The sequence below is a fragment of the Garra rufa genome, chromosome 15, assembly GCF_049309525.1.
Source record: "Garra rufa chromosome 15, GarRuf1.0, whole genome shotgun sequence".
In the NCBI taxonomy this organism is placed as follows: domain Eukaryota; kingdom Metazoa; phylum Chordata; class Actinopteri; order Cypriniformes; family Cyprinidae; genus Garra; species Garra rufa.
Genome location: NC_133375.1, coordinates 45,483,928 through 45,504,797, shown reverse-complemented (window position 1 = coordinate 45,504,797; position 20,870 = coordinate 45,483,928). Strand labels below are relative to the sequence as shown.

Genomic DNA, 20,870 nt, shown 5'->3' with positions numbered 1-20,870 from the left:
CGACTGAAATATGTATTAATATCGACTGTATTCGAGACTCTGTGAATAAGAAAGCTTTAAGAACTCAAAGTTTGTGAATTTTACAAAATATTTATTTGTTTTTGTATACGCATACATGTAGGCTATGTGTATGTATATCTTGTTTTTGTTTTTTAATACTTTCCTCCCCCTGGCAACTATTTTTGTTTGTTATTTGAAGTCTTTTTTTTTCTTTTCCTTTTCTTGTTTTGATAACATGTCATATGTTATTGTTCTTTGAATTATATTTTAAAAAATCATTTGAATAAACGTATTTCTTTTCTAAAGCAAATTTTATATTTATATTTAATTTTTAATTCTCAAATTCTAAACCTGTCTTTGTGGTTTTTTTTAAGATACACAGAAAATTATATTAATTTGATTTTAATATCTACTAATAAGAATTTTTTTGTGTAAGGAATTTTATGTAAAACATTGGCTTTTTTTTGCTTTGTTTATTTAATGTATTTATGTACTTATTTATTTTTATTATCATTTATTGTATTTTTTACTGTTGTGTTGTCTTTCAAGTATTACCACTGTTGATATTTTGTATTTTGTACTGATTTGTATCTTCTTGTTTTCAGCAATAAAAAAATATCTGAATAAAGCAAACCTAACAACCATCAAATAATGTTTTTGAAAGATTTTAAAATATTTTCCGACAGAGAACTGAATAAAATTGTGTAGGAATACATCTGTTCTATTGAAAAAAGTAGCCTACTTTGATTGTAATAAAGCAGTTTTGTAATGTATGCTAAACCTGATGTCGTGTAATGTTTTATAAAGGTGTTATTTATACATCATCTGAAAGCTAAAGTAAATAACTTTAATAAAAAGGCTGAATAAATAAGCTTTCGTTTATGTATGGTTTGTTAGAATACAATATTTGGTTGAAATACAACTATTTGAAAATCTAAAGTCTGAGGGTGCAAAAAATCTAAATATTGAGAAAATCGCCTTTAAAGTTGTCCAAATGAAGTTCTTAGCAATGCATATTACTAATCAGAAATTAAGTTTTGATATATTTACGGTAGGAAATGTATGGTAGGTCTTATTCATTTTCATTCACTTCTGTTTTATGGGAAATCACAACTCTACTGCATGTCTTTAGAATGTAGGAACTCACCAAAACAAAATTATAGTGTTTTATCATTGTGTGAGTGTTACTGGTCAAAATGTTGAGATATTTTTTCACCATGGCAGTCAAACCCTAGAAATAACTTCATTTTTGTTCTGCTTTTTTGTTAATACTGACCGTCATGTAAACAGAAAAAAAAAATACATTTGCATGTCCGTTTTTACACATTCCGTACATAAATAGTCAAACAGTCCTACAAGCAGACACACAATGACAAGCTCCATAGATGTGCTTCCAAACCTGATTGGTGAGATCGTGATTTCTATTTCATTACTAGAGCAGATCGTCTCCCAGTTTAGCAAACATCACACATACTCCAATCATAGATATTTATGAATATGCATGTCTGACAGGTTTGGATAACTGGCTGGGATCATTCTGCATGTGAGGATGACGGATCTCACACATGACAGAATGTTCAGGAGAGTGAGAGATATCACCCACAATAAACACTTTTTGTCCATTTAGTTAGTTAGACTATTGTATTACTCTGGGCCCGTATTCACAAAACATTTGATCTTAGCAATAAGAGTGCTCCTAAATAGCAGTAAAAGTTTTTTAGCTTGTTTTCTAAGGAATAGAGAGAAGTCTTAAAGGAGTAGTTCACTTTCAGAACAAGAATTTACAGATAATGTACTCACCCCCTTGTCATCCAAGATGTTTGTGTTTTTCTTTCTTCAGTCGTGAAGAAATTCTGTTTCTTGAGGAAAACATTTCAGGATTTCTCTCCATATAGTGGACTTCTATGGTGACCCGAGTTTGAACTTCCAAAATGCAGCTTCAAAGGACTCTAAACGATCCCAGCCGAGGAAGAAGAGTCTTATCTAGCGAAACGATGAGTTATTTTCAAAAAACATTTACAACTTATATACTTTTTAATCTCAAATGGTCGTCTTGCCAAGCTAGACAAGAATTTGTTTGAATCTGAGGTTAAAAAGTATATAAATTGAATTTTTTTAGGAAATAACCCATAATTCTGTTAGATAAGACCCTTTTTTAGAGCCCTTTGAAGCTGCAATTTGAAAGTTTAGACTTGGGGGCACCATAGAAGTCCATTATATGGAGAGAAATCCTGAAATGTTTTCCTCAAAAACACCATTTCTTTACGACTGAAGAAAGAAAGACATGAACATCTTGGATGACAAGGGGAAGAGTACATTAATCTGTGAATTCTTGTTCTGAAAGTGAGCTCCTTTAAGTTGAGTAAGGGGCGGGCTTGACTTCGTTGCTATGGATGATGTCAGCATGCTCATTAACTATGCACACTGTGATTGGCTGATAGGGGAGGAGTCTCTGTCAGAGATTTATTCATAGGAATATTGTAGCGCATGATATTAAGTTGCCATATTCAAATAGTGTTCTTACTATCAAGATTTTAAAATGCAGGCTAAGTGTCATTAATTAAACAAGTATATGTTCAAGGATATAATCAAAGGAAAATCTGGAGTCGGAACAACCTCCAACAAATGCATGGGAAAAAACATATGTGTGCAAATAAATGTGTTGGAAACAAGACAAAAAATCTAAGCTAGAAAAGCATTTTTTGCAGTGTGGTCATGCTGTTTTGAGAAAAAAAAAATCTCATTGTAGAATTAAGCCACAGTGATTGAGAGAAGTGTGTCTGGTGTGTCTCTGTAGGAACATCTGCATCTGTGAGCCGATCAGACCAGCAGAGAGCAGCATTCAGCAGCTGTTTGTTGTGATGATGTGGCATTTGAGTCTGTAGTCTGCTGCAGAAACACCTTCATTCTCCATGACTGCCAATAAACACAGTTGTGTAACAAGCATTGCTTTTATTATATCATAGAGCATATTATCATTATGGATGTTTTCCAGTGTGTGATGCTCTTTTGTTCATGTGTGACATCACTAGTGTGTCATCAGACACTCACATCATTTTACTTTGATACACATGTTAATCGGGAGCATTAGACAGTCTTCCTGTTTTAGTGCAATGTGAATTCATGTTGCATTTCCACTGGAAACACAGTTTGTGCATTAATAGGATGCATTCATAAATAAACAATAAAACCCCTTGTTCTCATCACAGCAGATGTTCATCAGGAGCTCGTCCTGCACTGTGAACCGTCAAACATTTACTTGTTTGTGTTTGTTTGTTTTTCGATTGACTTCAGACCAAAGGATATGATCCAGAGATCCAGGCAAACCACTGCTGATCATGTGAAGGTTTACAGACGGCTCCTGATCTCACGTCTGTGTCCTTAAACTCACATTTTTGTTTTGTGATTTTTGGAGCTGTGACTCTATGATAAAGACGACTGAAGTCCTCCTGTTTCCATTTGAATTCCTTTGAGTCAAAAACAGCTGTTTGTCTTATTAACGTCACTGTTACTCACATTATGAGATACACAGACACACAGCTACTGTACCATATTAAACCGTGTTTAGACACACACTGGTTTTCCATTCATTACAGGTTCATTCCATGTCGGTAGTGTTTTTTCCACTGTACTGTATTTCTATCCCTTACTCCTAAACCTTCTCCTCACACAAACTACAGCCACTTATAGATTCTCAAAAAAACATCATTTGGTGTTTTATGAGGCACAGGAAGATTCATAAACCATATTTATACTGTAATACCAAGGTCATTATACACATTTGTGTCCTCATAAACATTATAAACCTGGATACACGCACACAAACCTTATCTTACTGTCTCTGTTGTGCATATGTTACATTTAAAAGTAATGTTTTACAATATTGCGTTACTCCCTAAAATGTAACTAACTGCATTACTGAGTTACTTTTTCTGGAAAGTAATGTGTTGCATTACTTTTGCGTTACTTCTTCTCATCTGAGCTGAGCTTGTTTGTTTGTTTTTAATATTAAAAAAGTTGTATTTTTGGCAAATGTAAAAACCCTTTCACACTTACAGTGAAATGAATGAGCTCAGACTGAAGGATATTTTAATTGACGTCTGTACAGTACAAGCGAAGCTCGAACAAACCTTTCAGCTGTGCTGTCTATCTGGATTGCAATATTTGTATTTGTTTATTTATTGAGATTATTAGTCTGGTTGAACTGGATCATCAAAAGTCAGCAGCAAAGTCATTGTTTAATAAAATAGGATTAAATACATGAAGGACATTTGTGTTCTTTAACATTTTATTTTTGCAGGTTTGTCTCATATTCTGACTTTGCATTTTACTGTTTTTATCAACTTTGAGAAATATTGAATCGGTGTTTGTGCAGGTGAGATGAGTAAATGCATGTTAACATTTAGACTAGAAGTAGAATAACATCTTGTTTACACAGCACACACAACAGCTCACTTCTGACTCTCAACATGCAGTCAGTCAGGAGAAAACAGAGTAACTGCTGTTACTTATTTGAAAAAGTGAAACACTTAGATATTTTCTTGTAAATTTAGATGTACTGTGTTACTTTACTACTTACTTGAAAAAGTAACCTGATTATATTACTCACATTACTTATAATGCATTTCTTACTTTACTAGTTACATTACTAGTTAGTTGTAATGCCTTCATTACTTTACTAGTTACTTGAAAAAGTAATCTGATTACATAACTCACATTACTTGTAATGCATTTGTTACTTTACTTGTTACTTGTAATCCGTCCATTACTTTACTAGTTACTTGAAAAAAATGTAATATGATTACATAACTCGCATTACTTGTAATGCATTTGTTAATTTACTAGTTGCTTTACTAGTTATTTGGAAAAGTGATTGATTATACAACTGCTCATTACTCTGAAACACACACACACACACAGAGCGGCGGATGATTTGATGATTTAGTAACAGTGTGAATGTTTATTCTTCTTGCAGATATGAACAGATAAAGACACTGAGAGCAGATCAATAAATATTTTGTGTTATCTGCTGCTGCTGATGAGTTATTCCTCTGAGTGGTTATTAATACGTCTTCTACCTTTGTTACAGTTGCTGCTTCTGTGAAGTGCGTCCAGAGGAAGAGACAATGAGCGATAAACGCAGATAAACGCAGTCGTAATGTTTTATGGGTGTTTTCACAGATATGATAATGATGGAGGAGCTGAAAACATTGATGAGCAGCAGCAGCAGAATGAGGTTATAAACCCATGAAAGCATTTCTCGTGACCTTTACAGCAGAGGTCAGTGACAGACAAACAGCGGTCCGGTCCGGCGGGAGCCGCGTGTCTGTATCCCAGAGGCTCAGAGAGGTTTGTCGGTCATTCTGGTGGTAATGTGGGGCAATACGTGACTGAATTCCTGTTCTCAGTGGGCTCAAGGTTCCTGCTTGTGTTGATTTTGTTGGCACATTATTAATGCAGCGGGAGCAAGTCAAAAGCACCAGTTACGCATCTTACGCAACTCCACCTTTGGAGAGAGCACAGTATGTGAATAAACAGCATTAATGCAAACCACAGAATCACACTCAGCAGAACCTTCCAGACACTACAGGAAGTCAAGGACATCATAAACAATGATAACACACTGTAAAAAATCTCCACCTACTTTAACTGCAAAACTTTAGCTCAGCTGCTGCATTAAATGGCATTATCAAATTGGCAATTTAACTTAAAATATATTAAACTAGCTTAAAAAATTGAGTTGAATGAGTTCGTGTAACTTAATAAATAAATAAATAATAAATAATTTTGATGAGAAGTAATGGAGAAACATACATATTGTTATTCAGTGCTGGTGTTTTTCATCAGTTTGGGATGAATTACAGTTTTTTACAATCACTAGAACACATCTATTTTAAAGCTCAGCAGCATGATTGTGGATAAACTACATCATTTATCATTGCTTTGGCACACAATGCATTTAATGAAAACATCTTTCAAATCACACAAAAACAACAAAACCCAATAAACCATACAGGGCATATACACACACTTTCAAAACCTATAATAGTTCAAACCAAATGAATAAGACAGCAGTCTGCTACATTTTTACAGTAACATCATATTAGCAATATATTCCGAATGAATAAAATTCTATCAATGCAATGCAATATAGTTGAACACCTACAGTGTTAGTCTTTCAATTTCATTACCATCTATATCAAGGGGCAAAACATAGGAATAATTATTTACAGTAATGTATATGAACTATGTAACATTTACTGCAGTGAATTATAAACAGTAGAGATTCTTATTATGTAATGATTGATTCACAGTTTTATGAGTTATAATGAGGGATAATGAGTGTGTTTGTTTGTTATTTGTTATGGAGAATGAGTTGATCTGAGACTGTATGAAGTGCTTTTAATGCATTTTGAACGTGAAATTCACTGCTGTGCCAAAATGACATTTGATAAGGAGAACTGTGTGAAGAGATTTTGAAAAAATGACAAACGACTATAAAAAAAAACTGTATAGGAATCTGCAGATTTTTTTTCATTGAACTGATGCTTTACATTCTAATCTCCCTCATTTCCCCTGCAGCTGTGTGTTCATTCCTGGCCACCATCATGGAAAATATGATCTATAGGAGCTCCCTGAAGCCCACGAGTGTGAAAGAAGAATCTGGCAGACGCCTGCAGACATGCATTGACACGAATCTCAGAAACTTCTGGAAGGCTGTTAGCTCAAAAAAGCTGAGAAACAAGTCGATCAGATCGTGTCAGTCACGTAGCTGCAGAATCCACATCGTTCACACTTTTCATTAATGCATTTTATTAACTGAAACTCCAGGATTTGTTCATATTCACTCTTCTGATTGATCTGATCTGTGGTGTTTTAGTGTGTCCTTACATGCAAGCTGATCTTAATCATTTATGCTGGGGCTTAAAGAGTTAAAAAAAAGAAAAATGCAACGTGTCATTGAGATAATATTATGATTTTTGTTCATATTTTGAATTGAATCAATGTTAATTTTAGTTAAAGTTTTAGTCATTTTGTTGTGTTTAAATATGTCTATATAGTTTTTTTCATTTATTTTAGTTTTAGTATATAAATTAATTTTTAAAATCGTTAATCGAAAAGTAATCTGATTACATTACTCACATTACTTGTAATGCATTTGTTACTTTACTAGTTACGTGAAAAGTAATCTAATTACATTACTCACATTATTTGTAATGCATTTGTTACTTTACTAGTTACTTTACTACTTACTTGGAAAAGTAATCTGATTACATTACTCACATTACTTGTAATGCATTTGTTACTTTACTAGTTACGTGAAAAGTAATCTGATTACATTACTCACATTACTTGTAATGCATTTGTTACTTTACTAGTTACGTGAAAAGTAATCTAATTACATTACTCACATTACTTGTAATGCATTTGTTACTTTACTAGTTACGTGAAAAGTAATCTGATTACTTTACTCACATTACTTGTAATGCATTTGTTACTTTACTAGTTACGTGAAAAGTAATCTGATAACATAACTCACATTACTTGTAATGCATTTGTTACTTTACTAGTTACGTGAAAAGTAATCTGATTACTTTACTCACATTACTTGTAATGCATTTGTTACTTTACTAGTTACGTGAAAAGTAATCTGATTACTTCACTCACATTACTTGTAATGCATTTGTTACTTTACTAGTTACGTGAAAAGTAATCTGATTACATTACTCACATTACTTGTAATGCATTTGTTACTTTACTAGTTACGTGAAAAGTAATCTGATTACTTTACTCACATTACTTGTAATGCATTTGTTACTTTACTAGTTACGTGAAAAGTAATCTGATTACTTTACTCACATTACTTGTAATGCATTTGTTACTTTACTAGTTACGTGAAAAGTAATCTGATTACATTACTCACATTACTTGTAATGCATTTGTTACTTTACTAGTTACTTTACTACTTACTTGGAAAAGTAATCTGATTACATTACTCACATTATTTGTAATGCATTTGTTTCTTTACTAGTTACTTTACATGGAAAAGTAATCTGATTACATTACTCACATTACTTGTAATGCATTTGTTACTTTACTGGTTACATAACTTACTTGGAAAAGTAATCTGATTACATTACTCACATTACTTGTAATGCATTTGTTACTTTGCTATTTACGTGAAAAGTAATCTAATTACATTACTCAAATTATTTGTAATGCATTTGTTACTTTACTAGTTACGTGAAAAGTAATCTGATTACATTACTCACATTACTTGTAATGCATTTGTTACTTTACTAGTTACTTTACTACTTACTTGGAAAAGTAATCTGATTACATTACTCACATTACTTGTAATGCATTTGTTACTTTACTAGTTACGTGAAAAGTAATCTGATTACATTACTCACATTACTTGTAATGCATTTGTTACTTTACTGGTTACTTTACTTGGAAAAGTAATCTGATTACATTACTCATTACTTGTAATGCATTTGTTACTTTACTAGTTACGTGAAAAGTAATCTGATTACATTACTCACATTACTTGTAATGCATTTGTTACTTTACTAGTTACGTGAAAAGTAATCTAATTACATTACTCACATTATTTGTAATGCATTGGTTACTTTACTTGGAAAAGTAATCTGATTACATTACTCATTACTTGTAATGCATTTGTTACTTTACTGGTTACTTTACTTGGAAAAGTAATCTGATTACATAACTCACATTACTTGTAATGCATTTGTTACTTTACTAGTTACTTTACTACTTACTCGGAAAAGTAATCAATGCATTTATTACTTTACTAGTTACGTGAAAAGTAATCTGATTACATAACTCACATTACTTGTAATGCATTTGTTACTTTACTAGATACTTTACTTGGAAAAGTAATCTGATTACATTACTCGCATTACTTGTAATGCATTTGTTACTTTACTGGTTACTTTACTTGGAAAAGTAATCTGATTACATTACTCATTACTTGTAATGCATTTGTTACTTTACTGGTTACTTTACTTGGAAAAGTAATCTGATTACATAACTCACATTACTTGTAATGCATTTGTTACTTTACTAGTTACTTTACTACTTACTTGGAAAAGTAATCTGATTACATTACTCACATTACTTGTAATGCATTTGTTACTTTACTAGTTACGTGAAAAGTAATCTGATTACATTACTCACATTACTTGTAATGCATTTGTTACTTTACTGGTTACTTTACTACTTACTTGGAAAAGTAATCTGATTACATTACTCACATTATTTGTAATGCATTTGTTACTTTACTAGTTACTTTACTACTTACTTGGAAAAGTAATCTGATTACATTACTCACATTACTTGTAATGCATTTGTTACTTTACTAGTTACTTTACTTGGAAAAGTAATCTGATTACAGTACTCACATTATTGTAATGCATTTGTTACTTTACTAGTTACTTTACTTATTTGGAAAAGTAATCTGATTACATTACTCACATTACTTGTAATGTGTTTGTTACTTTACTAGTTACTTTACTACTTACTTGGAAAAGTAATCTGATTACATTACTCACATTATTTGTAATGCATTTGTTTCTTTACTAGTTACTTTACATGGAAAAGTAATCTGATTACATTACTCACATTACTTGTAATGCATTTGTTACTTTACTAGTTACTTTACTTATTTGGAAAAGTAATCTGATTACATTACTCACATTACTTGTAATGTGTTTGTTACTTTACTAGTTACTTTACTACTTACTTGGAAAAGTAATCTGATTACATTACTCACATTATTTGTAATGCATTTGTTTCTTTACTAGTTACTTTACATGGAAAAGTAATCTGATTACATTACTCACATTACTTGTAATGCATTTGTTACTTTACTGGTTACATAACTTACTTGGAAAAGTAATCTGATTACATTACTCACATTACTTGTAATGCATTTGTTACTTTACTAGTTACTTTACTTATTTGGAAAAGTAATCTGATTACATTACTCACATTACTTGTAATGCATTTGTTACTTTACTGGTTACATTACTTACTTGGAAAAGTAATCTGATTACATTACTCACATTACTTGTAATGCATTTGTTACTTTACTGGTTACATTACTTACTTGGAAAAGTAATCTGATTACATTACTCACATTACTTGTAATGCATTTGTTACTTTACTGGTTACATTACTTACTTGGAAAAGTAATCTGATTACATTACTCACATTACTTGTAATGCATTTGTTACTTTACTAGTTACTTTACTTATTTGGAAAAGTAATCTGATTACATTACTCACATTACTTGTAATGCGTTTGTTACTTTACTAGTTACGTGAAAAGTAATCTGATTACATTACTTACATTACTTGTAATGCGTTTGTTACTTTACTAGTTACGTGAAAAGTAATCTGATTACATTACTCACATTACTTGTAATGCGTTTGTTACTTTACTAGTTACGTGAAAAGTAATCTGATTACATTACTCACATTACTTGTAATGCCTTCATCATTTTACTAGTTACTTGGAAAAGTAATCTGATTACATTACTCACATTACTTGTAATGCCTTCATCATTTTACTAGTTACTTGGAAAAGTAATCTGATTACATTACTCACATTACTTGTAATGTGTTTGTTACTTTACTAGTTACTTTACTACTTACTTGGAAAAGTAATCTGATTACATTACTCACATCATTTGTAATGCATTTGTTACTTTACTAGTTACGTGAAAAGTAATCTGATTACATTACTCACATTACTTGTAATGCCTTCATTTTATTAGTTACTTGGAAAAGTAATCTGATTACATTACTCACATTACTTGTAATGCCTTCATCATTTTACTAGTTACTTGGAAAAGTAATCTGATTACATTACTCACATTACTTGTAATGTGTTTGTTACTTTACTAGTTACTTTACTACTTACTTGGAAAAGTAATCTGATTACATTACTCACATCATTTGTAATGCATTTGTTACTTTACTAGTTACGTGAAAAGTAATCTGATTACATTACTCACATTACTTGTAATGCCTTCATTTTATTAGTTACTTGGAAAAGTAATCTGATTACATTACTCACATTACTTGTAATGCCTTCATCATTTTACTAGTTACTTGGAAAAGTAATCTGATTACATTACTCACATTACTTGTAATGTGTTTGTTACTTTACTAGTTACTTTACTACTTACTTGGAAAAGTAATCTGATTACATTACTCACATCATTTGTAATGCATTTGTTACTTTACTAGTTACGTGAAAAGTAATCTGATTACATTACTCACATTACTTGTAATGCCTTCATTTTATTAGTTACTTGGAAAAGTAATCTGATTACATAATTCCTGTTACTTGTAGTGCATTTGTTACTTTACTAGTTATTTAATTTTCAAATAAATAAATAAATAGTTTTAGTGTTAGTTAGCTAAATGCATTCCAGTATGTAGTGTGTAAAGATGAAACAAGGATGAAAATTAGTCGATTTGATGCCTTGGGCAGCAAAAACTGATAACATGTATAAGTTTAAAGCAGTGTAATTCACTTTGGATAAAATGCATCAGTGTAAATGCAAGAAGCCAAACTCATATTAGTAGAATTTCATAGTGTTGATGCAGAAATCATGCAGATATGAACTCAAACAGCAACATTTGGGAAACATTTTATTTACTTCAACGTTAAGACAAAAACTAAATTCCAGCTAAGATTCAGGTCCATTTTAAATAAAAGCTCCAGTTTACAAATGCAGAGAGCGGATTTGTTCCACGAGACATCGATTATTGACAGCAAGATTCATAAAAATAAACTCTTCGATGCAAATGTTGATCTGGAAATCGAATGAAAGAGCGTGTGGAGATGAGAGGCACATGGGGTTCTGCCGAAGCGGAGGCCGGTAGAGGACAGCTCTTTCATTCGAGTGAACAAACAGATTCTTCTCATAAATTACACACTTCAACCCGCGGCTCTCGTCCCGTAACCGTACAAAAGCGTGATTACACAGGTCACAGACACACAGGAATGCTGGGAGAACGGCCTCTTCTCCACAACAAAGAGCAGATTGACGCGCGGCTCGACTAATGCATCTATTCAGACCTTCGGCCTCATCCGGCGGCGCTCGCCAGCGCTAAACTAGGCCACGATTAAGAGACTTGAATTACCAGCATTACTTCCCTCTGTCCTTTGCGAATCTTAAAAAAGAGTTGGATCAAGTTTTAAACATCACTGCGAGTTCAATTTAATGTGGAAATTTCCGCCAGGCGCCGTGGTGTCTCCCGCCGTCTCAGTTGTTCTCCTGTGAAACGGTGGTTTCCTGTAAGAAAACGGCAGAGAAGCAGTCAAACTAATGCAGCGGCTCCTAATCAACAGATAAAGACACTCTCTCTAAAGCGGACGAGCGAGTCGGACGCCCGATTGGTGGTTCGGTGTCTTATCTTATCAAAGTACAGGCTGATGTTGAAACTATTCTGTCCAGACAGAGCTTTGGTCAAGGTAAACTTATGCAAGCGCTGTATGGAGATAAGTGCGGTGTGTTTGGCAGATGTGGAGCACATGTGGAAGACATTATACCCTCCATACATCTGCAGGAGCCGATGGACAGCACAGGCGTTACGTCACTACAAACGCTGCGAGGCTGTAACGCTCCAGAGGTGGAGGAATGTTGGCTGCGCTGCGAGAACATGCAGTTCTTTCTGACTGAACACAACACAGCATCACAGCAAACTTCATTACTGAATGAATTACTGCACTGACTAACACACAACCATCACACCCTCAACGCTTATCTGCAGATCAACAAATATTAACTCCAAATAACGACACTTAACGTCTTTCAGGTTTTATTCATGTACTTCTTGCTGTTGTTTTTTTTGGCTTTCATGTTGATTAGAGTTAAAAACGCAGTCGTTTTTGGCCCCTTTTTATTTCTTTTATTAGCTTTTGTTGTTTTTAATGTGTCTACATATTTTTTATTTTAGTACATCAAACTAAACTACATAAAAAGGGCTGGTCGAGACAAATGTTAGGTTAGCTTGAGAAAGCCTGGCTTGAAAGTTTAAAGCAGCTGCAAAGTTTTGAATTTTATATAGATAGATTAGATGATTAGCATGTTGCTAGCATGATTAGAATGTGGTTAACATGATTTTATTTTTCTAGCATGTTTAGTACGTTTCTAGCATGATTAGCAAGTTACTAGAATGTTTTAGCATGTTTCTAGCATTATTACCATGTTTCTAGCATGATTAGCAAGTTGCTAGCTTGTTTCTAACGTGATTAGCAAGTTGCTAGCATGTTGTTAGCATGTTTCTGGCATAATTAGCATGTTGCTAGCATGATTAGAATGTGGTTAACATGATCTTAACATTTTTCTAGCATGTTTAGTATGTTTCTAGCATGATTAGCATGTTTCTAGCGTGATTAGCAAGTTGCTAGCATGCTTTTAGCATGTTTCTAGCATAATTAACATGTTACTTGCATTATTAACATGTTTCTAGCATGATTAGCAAGTTGCTAGCATGTTTTTAGCATGTTTCTAGCATAATTAACATGTTACTTGCATTATTAACATGTTTCTAGCATGATTAGCATGTTTCTAGCGTGATTAGCAAGTTGCTAACATATTTCTAGCATGATTTACATGTTACTTGCATTATTTACATGTTTCTAGCATGATTAGCAAGTTGCTAGCATGTTTTTAGCATGTTTCTAGCATAATTAACATGTTACTTGCATGATTAGCAAGTTGCTAGCTTGTTTCTAACGTGATTAGCAAGTTGCTAGCATGTTGTTAGTATGTTTCTAGCATGATTAAAATGTGGTTAACATGATCTTAACATTTTTCTAGCATGTTTAGTATGTTTCTAGCATGTTTAGTATGTTTCTAGCATGATTAGCAAGTTGTTAGCATGTTTCTAGCGTGATTAGCAAGTTGCTAAAATGTTTCTAGCATGATTAGCAAGTTGCTAGCGTGTTTCTAGCATGATTATCAAGTTACTAGCATGACTGTAGTTGCTAGGCTAGGCTAGATGGTTGAATAGATGATAAATATTCGATAGAATGTAAGTTGGAATGGATTAGAAATAGTAGATAGAAGGGAAGCTTGAGTCTCAAGGGATTCTGGGAGTTTAAGTTTGAGTTTCTCAAGCCAACCTAATGAAACATGAAACTATATGAAAATGAGAAATGATGGCTTGTTAACTCGTTGAAATTACATAAGTGTAAGATTTTTGTCATTTCAGTCAGTGTTGCGTAAGATACTCTAAAAAATCATGTACTCGGCACTAATTCCATCTTCAACATTATGTACAGTTACTGTACAGTTATTAATTACGACACATGTCCTACACATGTAATTTGTTACATTCTAAGTAACAATCTTGTTTTTGTTTTTGGTTTTAGTTTACTATAATAACCCTGGGTTAGGAGTTCACATTTTTAAGCAAACATTCATTCAAGTGTTTCCATCCGATCAGTGCTGGGTGTAACTAGTGACTAACTAATTCCCTTCAAGAGTTACTTCTTATGAAACTGAACTTAATACTGTGTAGAAACTCCAGAACATTTATATACAATACAAAAGTGGATTTAACGTCAAAATGTAAAGTCTAAGCCTAAAATGCGTGCTTTTTATGTACCTTTCACACTTTAAATACTTTAGTGAGTTAATTAGAATATTGGTAACACTTTATTGTACAATTCTCACTGTTAACTAGTAGGTTATTAGCATGAATATTACTTGGATTTTAGCTGTTTATTATCACTTGAAAAAACACATATTAATGTCTTATTCTGTAAGACCTCTTTCTAAATCCTCAATTCTTAAACATAACAACTACTGTACTAAATATTACTAAGCAGTAATTAGGAGTATAGTGAGGCAAAAGTCAGTTCATAGTTGGTAAATACTGAGAATCGGACCCTAATCTCAAGTGTGACCAGAATAATTTATTTAGAATATGGCAACAAAAACATCACTTCATATCAACATCACTGGTGTACTCTGTTTCCCTACATGATAAATGATTGGCATATGAAATGCAATAACAAACGCTGTTATGTTATGTTTTGTTTGGATGCCTGATGTTTGTGAACACAAATTTTCACCTCATTATTTTTTTATGTGCATTTTAAGATTGTACGCACATCTTGGCATTTCCATCCAGTATTTTTCTAAGTAATGCACATGGATGGAAACACAGCTACTGCGGTGCATGAAGATGAAAACCAGAGATTGATGCAGACTTACAAAGGGCGTCCTCTCGCCGAATTTGCTCCAGAAGGTCATCTTGACGGGGTTGCGGTGTCCGGTGCGCTGGTCGAACGTCTGGCACGTCTGGAAGGGCGGACTGTAGAGGTGCAGACTGACGGCCGTCTCCGTGTGGCTCACGTTCTCCACCCGATGGAGACCGATGGAGTCTGAAACACATGGAGAATCATGTGACTCTTGCATCAGACTCTATTCAGCTGATATTCGCTGCACTTCAGACCCGACGGCTCCACGTCACGCGGCCCATCGATCGGGAGTCAGGGTTCTATCATGAGTGTGTGTTCCTGTCCTCACCGTTGATGTAGGCGCACTGGTTCTCCAGCAGGACCTGCTGTGATTTCTGCACCATGCCGCCGGGGAGCTTGCGGTCGGGCCAGTCGAAGAGCGTCTCCTTCAGCTGACCCTGCAGGAGCTTCAGGAAGCAGTGCGAGTCCGTGTGATCGTGGATACTGCTGCAATGGTGCCAGACACAGGCCAACTCAGAAAAACACAACACTCACACAATAACACAAACTATGAGCGTTTCTCTGCTTCTTTACGACACATTGATACCATCAGCATAGCCTTTTCATTACTTTAACTCAATAATTTACTTTAACCAGCGTTGGGGAAAGTTACTTTTAAAAGTAATGCGTTACAATATTGAGTTACTCCCTAAAAAAGTAGCTAATTATGTTACTTAGTTACTTTTATGGAAAGTAATGCGTTACGTTACTTTTGCGTTACTTTTTAAATCTGGGCAGGGCTTGCTTGTTTTTAATATAAAAAGTTCTATTTTTGTCAAAAGTAAAAGCCTTTTCACACCAAAAGCCTCAGGTTTAGAGAAAAGTAAATCGACGTCTGTACAGTAGACCACAGAAGAACAAATGTCAACTCTTCAGCAATAAAACAAATGTTAGAATATCTTGAGTAATTTCTTCTTATTAGTATGGATGAATTGGATCATCGAAGGTCGGCAGCAAAGACATCGGTTAATAAAATGGGATTAAATACATAAAGGATATTTGTATTATTGAACATATTTAATTATTGCAGGTTTTTGTTCATTTTGAAGAACACTGTATCTGTTTTTTAGTGAGTGAGATGAATTAATGCATGTTCACATTTATTCTAGAACTAAAGTAACATCTTACACATGATTTCTCTCAACATGAGGACAGGAGAGCTTTTAATCAATAAATGAGGGGGAAGTAGCTCAGATATTTTCTTGTCAATTAAAAAGTAAAGTGTTGCTTTACTAGTTACTTGGAAAAAGTCATATTATTACGTAACTTGCGTGACTTGTAATGCGTTACCCCCAACATTGACTTTAACTCAAAACACAATAATTTAACCAATGTCAACTTGAGTTTTTAAGTTAAAGATACTCAAAGATGAAATGAATTTCTGCATCAAATTAAATTGATGAAAGTGATTTTATACACACAAAAGCATCATAAACGCAAGTCAAGTGTCTACTTTAATGATTGAAATAACTTTTGTGAAAAAAAAGGCAAAATATGTGTGAAATAATGTTTAATAAAAAAAACACATTCATGTAAAATTTAAATATACTTATTTTGATATGCACTTTTTAAATATGTCACCCTGCAACACAAAACTTTTTAAAACTGATTATAGTTGTTTATACATCTGCAATCGGAATAAATAAGCTTTGCATTGATATATGGTTTGTTAGGACCACATTTAGCAATCTGAGGGTGCAAAAAATCCAAATATTGAGAAAATCACCTTTAAAGCTGTCCAAATGAAGTTCTTAGAAATGCATATTACTAATCAATAATTAAGTTTTGATATATTTACAGTAGGAAATGTACAAAATATCTTCATGGAACATGATCTTAATATCCTAATGATTTTTGGCATAAAAGAAAAATCGATAATTTTAACCCATACAATGTATTGTTGGCTATTGCTACAAATATACCTGAGCTACTTATGACTTCTTAAGGTTTTGTGGTCCAGAGTCACATATGTCGAATAATAAGTGATAATACTTAATTTTATGATATTGTAAATTATTAAAAACGTCTTCCTGATAAATGTGTCAAATCTACTGGTTTGAAGCAAAGCCTGGTAAAGATTTAAAATCACAATGAATTAGTATTTTAGAACTAGGCTGAACTTTACTCTCATTAATGATTCTGTTCTAAATACACCAGACGAGATGTTTTGTTATAAGAAGTATTGTCACACTGAATGACATTTTTCTGTGAATAATGAACAGTGAACAATAGCTTATGCTTCAAGAGCTGACAGCGTTATTTTATCAATAATTTAATCTGCTCCGCTTTGCATTTATTAAAGGCTTTGGGTGTATTATCTGTCTTTATGACTTGACTAATCACAAGACATTGGACTCTACTATCAGGCCATTATCAGTCTGTTAATATCTCTAATTCATTGACGCATGTTCAGTTATCGATCCACTCGTGATTTCAGGCTTCTTCAGTTCAACAGGTAAATACAGACCGAACACAAGGTGTGATTTCTACATGAACATCAGTGTGAATGAGCCGTACCTGCCGTGTCCTTCGCCCCAGCACAAGATCATCAGGTTGAACTTTCCATTTCCCTCATCCACAAGATTCCTGGTGTATCTAGAAACACAGTGAAGGAAGTTTAATCAGTCAGTAAAATAAAAAGACTCAGAGATTTTTTATTTGCTCTTTAAAAATTGTATCCTTGCTGTATGGGACTTCATAATCATTCATTATTACAGTTACTGTTTGTTGTTGTTGTTGCTGATAAATGCAACACATCCTGCTTGCATCATTTTGAACATTAATACTATTGCATTTTCATTTCAGTGAACTGAGTTTTAAAAGTAATGCATTGCAATGTTGAGTTACTCCCTAAAAATGCAACTAATTACATTACTTTTGCGTTACTTTTTAAATCTGGGCAGGGCTTGCTTGTTTGTTTTTAATATATAAAGTTCTATTTTTTTTGGCAAATGTAAAAGCCCTTTCACACCAAAAGCCTCAGGCTTAGAGAAAAGTAAACAAATGTTAGATTATCTTGAGTAATTTCTGCTTATTAGTACGGATGAATTGGATCATCGAAGGTCGGCAGCAAAGACATTGGTTATTAAAATGGGGTTAAATACATAAAGGATATTTGTATTATTGAACATATTTAATTATTGCAGGTTTGCGTTGAATTTCAGTGTTTTCGTTCATTTTGAAGAACACTGTATCTGTTTTTGAGTGAGTGAGATGAATTAATGCATGTTCACATTTATTCTAGAACTAAAGGAACATCTTACAATTTCTCTCAACATGGGGACAGGAGAGCTTTTCATCAATAAATGGGGGAAAAGTAACTCAGATATTTTCTTGTCAATTAAATAGCAATGCGTTACTTTAGTTTCTTGGAATAAATAATATTATTATGTATTATTATTATTATGTAACTTGCGTTACTTGTATCACCCCTAACACTGATCATCGAACAATCCAGAAATCCTGAATGTGATGCAGGACTGTGTTTATCTGCGGGAATGTTTGATGAAACCGCAGGACAGCGGGGTGTGAGCCAGGAGCCGCGCTCTGATTGGCCCGCTTCATCCCCGCCCCCTGAGGCGAAGCCACGCCCACTGGCAAAACATCAGCGGAGGAAAAACTCCAGCATCGCATCCACTCACAAACGAGACAAAACTGGACATTTGATTCAAGTCCAATAGTAGGCCTATAATTATACGAGGCACTGGAATGCTCTTTTATATCTGAACTAAAAGAAGAAACTATTTGAGCGATGTTTGGATTCCAAGTTGATTAAAACTCAAATCACGTTCACGTCAGCAGTCCTTTCTGTTTGTGTTTGTGTTTACATCAGACAGTTTGAAACATAAAATGTACATTTTGTTTGTCTTCACTTTATTTGCATGTTTAGTTATGGTAAAAACAAACTACCTAATAAACAAACCTTAATGACGAAAACTGGCTAAAATAATTATTCTGAGAAAAGTATTATCATTAATGATAGTAATAATAATAATTACCTGTACTGGTCAAATTTAGCAAATTTCATCCACTCCTGAGGGTTACTTTCATAGGATTCCATGATGTTCTGCACCTCCTCCACATTGACGTTGTCACTTTCAAAGATCTTATGGAGAATTCTGATCAGATCCTCCAGAGTTTCTGGCTTCATTACTTCGGTCTGCTCCATCTTCGGTGCTGTTGTTCTGTTGGAGTCAGTCTGATGGGGTTCAAGCTTTTATACATTCAGAACTTTAATGGACGCTACCACTGGCGCACAGATGGGGGATCCGCGGAGCGCAATTACAGCATTACTGCACAAACTCTCATCTAAACCTGCACTTTAAGATATGAAGTAGACTTTACTAATGTATCACTACTATAACAAACTAATATATGAGAGATAATAGATATCATGTTTTTGTGTTTATTGATTTTTATCAATACGCCTCCCCTATTGCAGTTTGGATTGACCCGCTTTATTCAATGGGTTCACTTTCATCAAAACATTTGATTCACTTCATATTTACTGGTAGATCTCTCTCTAAATTACCTTCATATGCAGACAACAATAAAATTTTTTTGATGAAAAACGGAATTTTTGTTCAGTCTTAGAAATCAATAACATTCTTCAGAGAGAAAAAAAAACCCTGCTGATGAACAAATGACCATCAGCTCTTTCATATTCAGGCTACTTACAAATATGTGTTTTAGAACTACAGAATGTTAATGTGTTCCATTGAGCGCCATCATGTGGATCATGGTCAAATAAATCCAGTTCGTTTGAAGAATAAAAACATTGGCTGTATTTACATGCACAGCAGACGCACAGGATTTTTGCAACATTGTGATAAACTTTGGCTCATGTAAACACTATAATGGTAGAAGAGATCGTTTTCGAAGCTTTGAATCAACTGTACATAAACGTATTATGTAAATGTGATTGTAAATGAACTAATTGCTTTACAAAAGGATTGTTTGGAAGCGCTCAAAGCTTGTTACACTGGTGACGCCTGCTGGTCAGAGACTGTAAATGCAATTAAAACTCAGGCAAACATAAACAGCGTTTACAAACCTGACTGTTTAATGTATTAAATGTAATGAACTAATACTCTAATACCTTTAAATATCAAGTATCTGTACAATATTTGCTCTTATATCTATTTTGTTTTCTATGGATGGATCCGCTAAACAGAAAAAATAAGACTTGTTTAACTATTATTGTTCATTTTAACTATAAATGTCTAATTAAAATGTCTTAAAATGTGAAGCTGATCTGAAATTAGGTGAAAACTATAAACTATAGACTAGACATACATCATCTTGCGATAATGAACTGAATCAAATGAATCGCGAATCTGTTCTAAAGTCCTGAATCGAATCAAATGATTCGCGAACCCCTTTTAAAGTCCCGAACTGAATCAAATGATTCGCAAACCGATTCGCGAACACAATGAATCAAACGATTCGCGAACCCCTTCTAAAGTCCCGAATCGAATTAAATGATTCACGAACCGATTCGGGAATCCACTCTAAGGTCCCGAACTGAATCAAACGATTCGCGAACCCCTTCTAAGTCCCGAATCGAATCAAATGATTCACGA

At 33.6% G+C, this 20,870-nt stretch overlaps 1 protein-coding gene across 1 annotated transcript; it reads right to left on the bottom strand.

Annotated features, from left to right (window-relative positions):
* Positions 1–11,667: 11,667 nt before the first annotated feature.
* Positions 11,668–19,493, bottom strand: cdo1 (cysteine dioxygenase, type I). The gene is made up of 5 exons (XM_073819301.1): positions 19,287–19,493; positions 17,806–17,883; positions 15,578–15,735; positions 15,263–15,432; positions 11,668–12,331 (listed from the first exon to the last, which is right to left on the bottom strand). Exons 1-5 carry the CDS (start codon positions 19,454–19,456, stop codon positions 12,302–12,304), a joined length of 606 nt encoding a protein of 201 aa, XP_073675402.1. The 5' UTR covers positions 19,457–19,493; the 3' UTR covers positions 11,668–12,301.
* Between the last annotated feature and the right edge of the window lie 1,377 nt (positions 19,494–20,870).